Below are 8,015 nucleotides of genomic sequence, written 5' to 3' on the forward strand. Positions count from 1 at the left end.
AAGTTGCCACACGTGGGAATAATTTAGATCAGTGCTCGGCAAGCCGAATGCGGCTCTTTAAGGACTTCAGTGCAGCTCTTGAAATTCGAAAAAAATGCCTCTTCTTGTTATTTTGGTTTCCGACCCCTGACCAAGGAAGTTCAGTTCACTTCGGAAGTCCAGTTTATAATGGAAGTCTAGTTCATTATGGAAGCCCAGTTTACCATGGAAGTCCAGTTTACCATGGAAGTCCAGTTAACTATGGAAGTCCAGTTAACCATGGAAGTCCAGTTCACAATGGAAGTCCAGTTAACTATGGAAGTCCAGTTCACAATGGAAGTCCAGTTTACCATGAAAGTCCAGTTCACAATGGAAGTCCAATCTTGATTTGAAGCTTTCGTGACTGCAGGAATCCATACACTTTGGCTCTTTCGGTAAAGTCACGTAGATAGAAAATTAATGGATCACGACGTTTCGATCGCAACACAAGCGACCGTCTTCAGGTGAGAGAAATTGAAACAATGTCTTATATAGGCCTGAGATGGGTGCAGCCTCAGGGTAAGAGAGCGGGGCTAGATATGGTCTGCCTGAGGTTGTGGAAGTGGCTATTGTATCGTGAGAGATTAGCATGTCAATGCGCGAGCTTAGTATGCCGCAGCATCGGTGATTTGCCTAGTATGTCGCAGCATCGGTGACTGAGCGAGAAGGACATCCTTCCCGTCAATACAACGCTGACTCTCTGAGTTGCATTATTAGGTTGGATGTCTTTGTATTGATAAATATGACCATAGTCAGGGACTCTGAAAGCACAAAGAACAAACCAAAGCCCAAGCCTATTGATGATATCATAGGCTTTGACCAGGTCAATAAAGCAGAGATATAGGTCATGTTGGAATTCCCTACACCTCTGCTGTAGCAGCCAGACAGAAAATATGGCATATGTGGACAGCCCTGGCTTGAAACCACATTGGGGTCCACAAGCCTCACCTTGCCAGGACCTTTCCCATGAGGGGAAAGCCGACTGGCATCAGCTGTTCCTGCCAGGGCATTGCTCATTCACCACAGTCAGGAATCGAAGCCAAGAAACTTATTGCCATGAGGCTCGAGTGTTATCACTGCACCGCCCAATGACAACTGATAAGGGCAAACCAATGTACGTTCAGCCCCCGGATGAGTTAACTTGACAGGCATTGTTCACTTGCCAGAACGTAAACAAAGGGCGCCTGTGAGGAACGCGTCTCTGGCATGCTCCGTCCCAAAAGCGGCAGTCGTTGTGTTCGGGGTCAAAGAACAGTCGGGGGAGCTGATAAATTGATCCCGGTCGCTCTGAAAACATGACAGGGCGCTGGCGATATTGCTTGCGCGGCTTCATAAAGGAAGACGAATGCTCCTGGACGTTTTACCGCTCGCTCAAAACAATTATTGAATTTTGCAACCAGACTCGTGCCAATGAAGTGCGTGGCCACGTGCACGCATTACCGTGGAACGCAGGTCAGTCAATATTACCCATATTTGAATTAAAACTGAAATCAACAAGAAATATATCTTTGTCGCATGTTCTCGATTTGCGTAATAATGTATAGTTTGCAGCTCCTTGTGAATCCACTGCTGGATGAGGGCCTACCCATGCTGTAAGGGTCGTGGGGCTTATTTGACCAGACTTCACCGCGCTGGCCAGTGCGGGTTGAAGAGGGGTACCAGAGCCGGATTAAGGTTCATGTAGGCCCCTATCCACGTATTTCGTAGGCCTTCAGTGACAACTTCAGTGATAACGCCTTGTCTTCCCAAACACTACTCTCTATTGAGAATGAAATCGTGCGAAAAACACCATTTGAAAGTGTTATTGCTAATATTGCAATAAAAAATATCGAAAAGTTCATCTCCGGTGTTAATATCTCTCACCATATGAAAAAACGATTGGCATGACTTTGCCTCTTAGTATATACACTGTGCCTATTTTTGCTACGTAAATATACGTATTTATTTAAGAAGATGTCTTAATTACATTTTCTATCAAAATAAAACAATATGGTTAAACATTTTTAGCAGGCCCTAGGCACAGTGCCAACTGTACCTACTGTGCCAATTTGATTATACGGCCCTGGGGGGCATCCAGGACCGGTTCAGATGTCACTCATCACTGATGTCAGCCGTGCCCGTCAATTAAACTTAGGTGGCCAGATTAACACATTGGGGGCTAAAGCACCCTTCCCGGTCGTTTTGCTGAAATAGCGTTTCTAGAATATTGTTTCGGGGCAGAAATCTGTGAAAGCGATTACGCCGCAACGATTATCCCCTGTAGCCCGAGAGCTTCAAACAACAGCCGCGAGCAGACGGCGCGATGCGAACGTCGAGGGGCAGCAAGGTAACACCGCCGCTCGTGTTTTCACTGCGCGGTGATTACAGCCGCCCGTGGCCGCGCGTGGCTTTGCTTAGCACGCGCGCGCTGTTTGCACTGCCCGGTGATTAACATTTTCCAGCCGCGGCCGAGTGAATTGCACCGATCGCTCTCTCTCTGTCATCTCTCGCTACGACGCTGCTCTTCCGGCACCGCGCGCGCTCAACGCTGCCACCACCGACGACGAGGATCGTCGCGCGCAAAAAGGCCGGGAGCGTCCACGTAGCTCTGTCCAACAGCAGCCTCGCGTGCGCGTCGAGTAGGGGGGTGTGGGAGGGTGGGGGGGAGAGTGAGGGGGGACTCCACCTCGAACTGGGGGGTGCGGGGAGGGGAGGTGGGGGGGGGGGGTTCGAGAGGGGTGGCTCTGGGTACTCTATAAAATAATCACAACCTCGCGGTGCGTAAGAGGGAAGCCGCGTGAAATGCCGCTTCTTCATCTTTTGCGTGGCGGATGTAGATTCGGAGCAACGGCTGCAATTTCACATTCAGGTGGTCAGCCAGATAACCGCGTCAGGAGTAGCGCAGAATTGTATCATCATCGCTGTGATGTCTCCCTTCGTATTTTGGTATTTGTGGATCGGGAAATTGCGTCGTTACACGCTGTTGGGTCTGTTTTGGATGACCACAGTCGCACGCTGCTGCTGGGGAGTTTTTAGTTTCCCATCGACTGCTGCCATGGTTTGTGCAGCGGATGCGGTTTAGGGTGGACCACGAACTTCGTGGAAGATCAAACCCCAGGGATCTTCTGCGTCGGCTCTTTCACAAGGTGGTGTTTGTTTGTGAGTTCATGAGAACTCCATTCCGCTCTCCAGGCCTCATCTGGGGCTGAACTCGCATTGATTGAATGTCAAAGCTCGTGGGGTCCAAAAGGGGCTTCGCGCCGTGACTTCAACCGATGGCGAGGGACGTGCAGTGCTGATCGAACGTCCCCCAAGAACGCTGCAAATCCAGAAACGTGTCCCCAACTCCGCTGGCGGCGTGGCGCCGTGCGGCTCCGCGATTGCGAAGCTGCGCAGCAGAGATGATGGTGGTGGTGGCCTCACAACTTGCCCGGCTCCCATCGGCTCCGACCTCATCAGAGTCAAGTCCCTGCACCAGTAAACAGCCACAGCTGCACCAGCTCACCGCGTGGGAGGCTGCGTGCCTCCCTCTCCGCTGTTCTCTCTCCTCTGTGCGTCTCTCGACTCTCTGCGTATATCTCTGGTCTTTGTGTGTGTCTATTCCGTGCGTGTGTGTGTATATGTGGTGTATGTGTGATGTGCGTCAGTGCAGCGGTTTGCGCGCTCCCCCCCGCAAACACCAGCGATGATTATAATCATCTGAAACGGCCATGGGCCTCCCCTAAGTCGACTCAGCCTTTAAATGAGTACCTAGCATGGTGTGGAAACATCACCACTGGGGAGGCAAAGGCGGCCGGGGGTAGTGTCAGCCACCCACCCCCTCGTGTGCCGTGCCGGCCTTCATAGGGTACTCGCGAAGAGCACTTGCTCCAATAGTCTGTTCAGGCTATACGGGAGATCTTTGTCTTTGTGTGTTTGGAGTGTGAGTAGCGTGCATGTCTGTGGCTGACTCAGACTAATATTGGTCGGTGTCTCAGTGCCATTGCTGTGTCTCGCCTTTAGCTTGCTGTGTCTGCGTGTGTGTCTATATCAATGTCTCTGAACACCTCGTGGTATCTAACAATGGGTCTTAAAGTTGTTGTCTTCTGTATGTCAGCCTGCAGTTGACCAGACAGTTAAATTATTCAACAATGTTCCAGAAAACTACAGCTGCTGCTACCTCATTGTTTTAATTACCTGTGCAAACACCCATTACGAGGCCATCTTAACACATAGAGAGGACCGCAGAGCTTGGGAAATTGTCGGCAGTGCCAGCTCACCGGCTGACCACTGCCTTTCCGCTTGTCTGTGGCTCAGCGATTGCGAGATGCAGTTTTTCATGAACGCCGATGGCAATATGCTCTTTATACAACCCAACATTATTATTACTTTCGCAACATTTACATGCAAAGCGGAATAAACAACGACGAGTGTGATTAAAGATACCTTGCATAAATGTCCAAGCCGTAACGATCGGGTGTGATCAGTGTCGTCTTCTCTTCTGCATCGCCAGATGCAGACGCTCGTGTCGGCACGTGGCCTCTCATGGCCGCTACCAACATCTCCAACCTCGTTTCTCACGACGATTCGAACCTCATCACCATCACGGGACTTCTGAGAAACCCGCCGAGCACCAGGCCGCTGGTCTTCGCCGTCGTCCTCCTCATCTACATCGTGGTGCTGGCGGGCAACGTCCTCCTCTGCCTCATCATTAGCCGCGAGAAGCGGCTCCACAGGCCAATGTACATCCTGCTCGCCGGCCTGGCCCTCAGCGACATTGCGGGCAGCACCGCCACGCTGCCTCGGATCATGACCGACCTCGCGGCGAGCAACCGCATCACGCTCGCCGAGTGCGTGGCGCAGATGCTGGCCGTCCACTTGTACCGCGCACTCGACTGCTATATCTTGTCCGCCATGGCCCTCGATCGCTACGCCGCCATCTGCCACCCGCTGCGCTACCCGGCCCTGGTGACCAATGCCCGCACGGCCGCGGTCTTGGCAGCCGTGGCCACAGCATCGGCCGCCATCGTGTCAGTCATTCTGGGCCTGATGCTCGCCCTCAAGTTCGACGGCTGCGCCAAGCCCAAGGTGCTGCCGGGGGCCTATTGCGACATCATGTCGCTGGTGAACATCGCCTGCAGTGACGGCGTCGCGAGCAACGCGTACGGCGTGGCTGTGGCGGTGGCCACCGTGGGCACGTCGTTGGCCGTCGTCGCGTTCTCGTACGCGCGCATCCTGTACGAGTGCGGCTTCGGGTCGGAGCGCCGGGACCTCCTGGCGAGCAGGGGGCACGTCAAGGCGAGGAGGACCTGCGTCTCGCACATCCTCGCGCTGACCGTATTCTACGCACCGCTGCTCTTCGTCATCACGTACAACCGCGTCGACAAGTATGTGGTGCTCCCAGACAACGTGCGCTCGGGGCTCAGCTGCCTCTTTTACGTGGCCCCCCCGGCTCTCAATCCCATCATCTATGGACTTCGCTCAGGCGAGATCAGAAGGACCGCCAAGCGCCTGTTTTCTCTCAAGCCCTTCTCCGCCTCCTCCGTGAGCCCCCTACCCACCCTGCCGAACCCACCTCCTCCTCCTCGCTCTCTAACGCGCGAGCTCTCGCGACCAATGTTGTGATCCCACGTTGATGTTTAGGTCATTGTGAATGAAATGTGTGTCGTTAAACCCTCCTCCATCCGACACAGCCAATTCATTAAGTTGACTGGAAGACATTTTCCAGTTTTTGGCAGCTGCCTGATGATGCTGGCTGTAGCTACCGGTGAGAGGTCCGCACTCAGTTGGTAAAAGTGCGCTGAGCGCTCTCCAACAACACGGGTGGTAGTGCTGCCGAAGCAGCAATCAATTGGCCATGTTTGTTCATCACGTGACAACTTTATTAATTGGCTGTGTCGGGTGCAGGAGGGCTTACGACACAACATTTTACTTACACCACCTGACCCAAAAATCGCGTACGAATCGGAGATATTGATGGTCAAGACCCGGCACGAGTTGAATCTATCAACCTCTATGGGGGACTTTTCTCAAAACTGCAAATATTGGAGAGACCCCGCATTGAACGCGGGAAACTCACATCTCCCTTGGTGCTCCGCAATAGATGCTGGAACTCAAAAGGTAATAACCAAACAGTAAACACATCGCATCATATCACATGGCGTGAAACAATACCACACGAAGCTCGTGAATTATTGTTAAAAGAGAGATGACAGCATCGTAGTAGTGAATACAATAGAGTCAGTAGTATCTGTAGAGTGTGTAGGAATACATACCTACACACCTTACATACAATAATCAGTAGTATCTGTTGCCATATATACCTACACACCCTACATACAACATAATCTGAGGTATCGGTAGGCTTTGTAGGCATATATACCTACACGCCCTACATACAACATAATCTGTAGGCTTTGTAGGCATATATACCTACACATCCTACATACAATAGAGTCAGTGGTATCTGTATACATGGGGGGGGGGGGGTAGAAGACGACATCAGTGGGGGTGACAGGCGAGATGCGGAGCGCCGAGAAGCCCTCCACAGGAGCTGGAATAAGGTGGCCACAGCCCGCCGAAATTCTAGTTACAAAAAAGCGATTTTTATTTTTTATTGCCCCACGTGAAATTTCGGAGTATGAGATCAGCGCAGAGGTGGAATCAGCAGAAAGGAATCTTCTCACTTAACCAGGCTGAGATAACGTGCCATGAGGTCACCAAAGTAATTGAAAACAGTAAATTGCCAAAAAACAAATGTTGCTTTGACAGAGTCAAAAACGCTGGGATAAATTTAATGAAAAAGCATTCTCACTTTCGCCACTATCAAACGCTGATCCAGTTGTGATGTCCCGTGTGGATTATGAAAACAAAATCAGAGATGTAATGAATGAGGGCACCTCCCTTGAATGTAAATGAGACCAGCCGATCCACCCAGTAGAACTCAAGACTACAGTGGCCATTGCCAAATCATCCATTCCCAAGGAGCAGCTTGTGGCTCACCGTCGAACAAAGATGGTCACCGCATCGCGCGGCGCTTTCAGATGTGCTCCTGCGACCGTCTGGAACGCTCTTCCTATATTAGGAAGCCACTGGAGCTATGGACCTTTCAATCGTGTAGATTGGAAACTATTTTCTTTCGAACTGCTTTTTGTTTAGTTTGTTGCATTTCCCTCACACCTTCAATTAGCGCGGCTGGCTACGTACGGTGAAAAAGACGCTCAACATACACACAATATTTTATTCAAACCGATACCAAAACCTCCAAGACGCCTGCAACGTCCGAGAAGCAGCACCGTCTCCCAGTGGCGAGTGATCTGTAGGTACGACGCCCTGACCGCCCCCTCGCTTTAGCCACCACCGCGGGCACGAGCGCCTAGGTGGAGTAGCACGGACACTGCCCCCTGGTCCCCGAACGTTGCGAAGGCGTCTCCCCAGCTCCGTTGCAGCGACAACAAGCGCAGAACATCGGCGGGCCGGTATTTTGTCCTCCGCCACAAAGAGATCGACGTGGAATGGCTCAAAACGACTCTGCCCTTGCTCCTCGAACAACCCCCGACTCCATATGCGCGGCCCAATGGGATGCCTCCATGGCCGCTCAAGCCTCCGTCGTGAGCGAGCGGAACCTGGGAGGGGCCTGGCGAATGATTCACCATCACTGCCGCTGTCGCGATGGACAATCGCTCCTGTCGAGAGTTTGGCTGCTGGAAGTGTCTCAAGCCGAGATGGATCACGCGAAGCCAGTAGCGTAATAGCGACATTATGAACTCAGGGAGTGCGGTGATCGGTCAGGTTGGGCCCCAACACTTAATTTGTCTCGCATGATCGCACCCAGGCTATTGTATATCGCGGGCTCCTCTTGGCTAATCGCATCGTCGTTACGCTCGCGGTCTCGAACATTTAACGCTGTAGGGGCGCTCCTTCTTCACAAAATGCAGCCACTACAGCTCAGCTTGTATGCCTTGTTACACAGTGACAAAGAAACAAACACTCCATTTGCAATTTGTGGAAGCCAAACGTTACTGCTCTAATTTTAATTT

At 51.8% G+C, this 8,015-nt stretch overlaps 1 protein-coding gene across 1 annotated transcript; it reads left to right on the forward strand.

Moving 5' to 3' along the window:
* The first annotated feature begins 4,393 nt into the window (after window positions 1-4,393).
* LOC133344046 (olfactory receptor 51I2-like) lies at window positions 4,394-7,590 on the forward strand. The gene is made up of 2 exons (XM_061553995.1): window positions 4,394-5,520; window positions 7,414-7,590. Exons 1-2 carry the CDS (start codon window positions 4,522-4,524, stop codon window positions 7,588-7,590), a joined length of 1,176 nt encoding a protein of 391 aa, XP_061409979.1. The 5' UTR covers window positions 4,394-4,521.
* The last annotated feature ends 425 nt before the right edge of the window (window positions 7,591-8,015 follow it).

This window comes from Lethenteron reissneri, chromosome 19 (assembly GCF_015708825.2).
Source record: "Lethenteron reissneri isolate LAM-NWPU_2019-01 chromosome 19, ASM1570882v1, whole genome shotgun sequence".
NCBI classification, from domain to species: Eukaryota; Metazoa; Chordata; class Hyperoartia; order Petromyzontiformes; family Petromyzontidae; genus Lethenteron; species Lethenteron reissneri.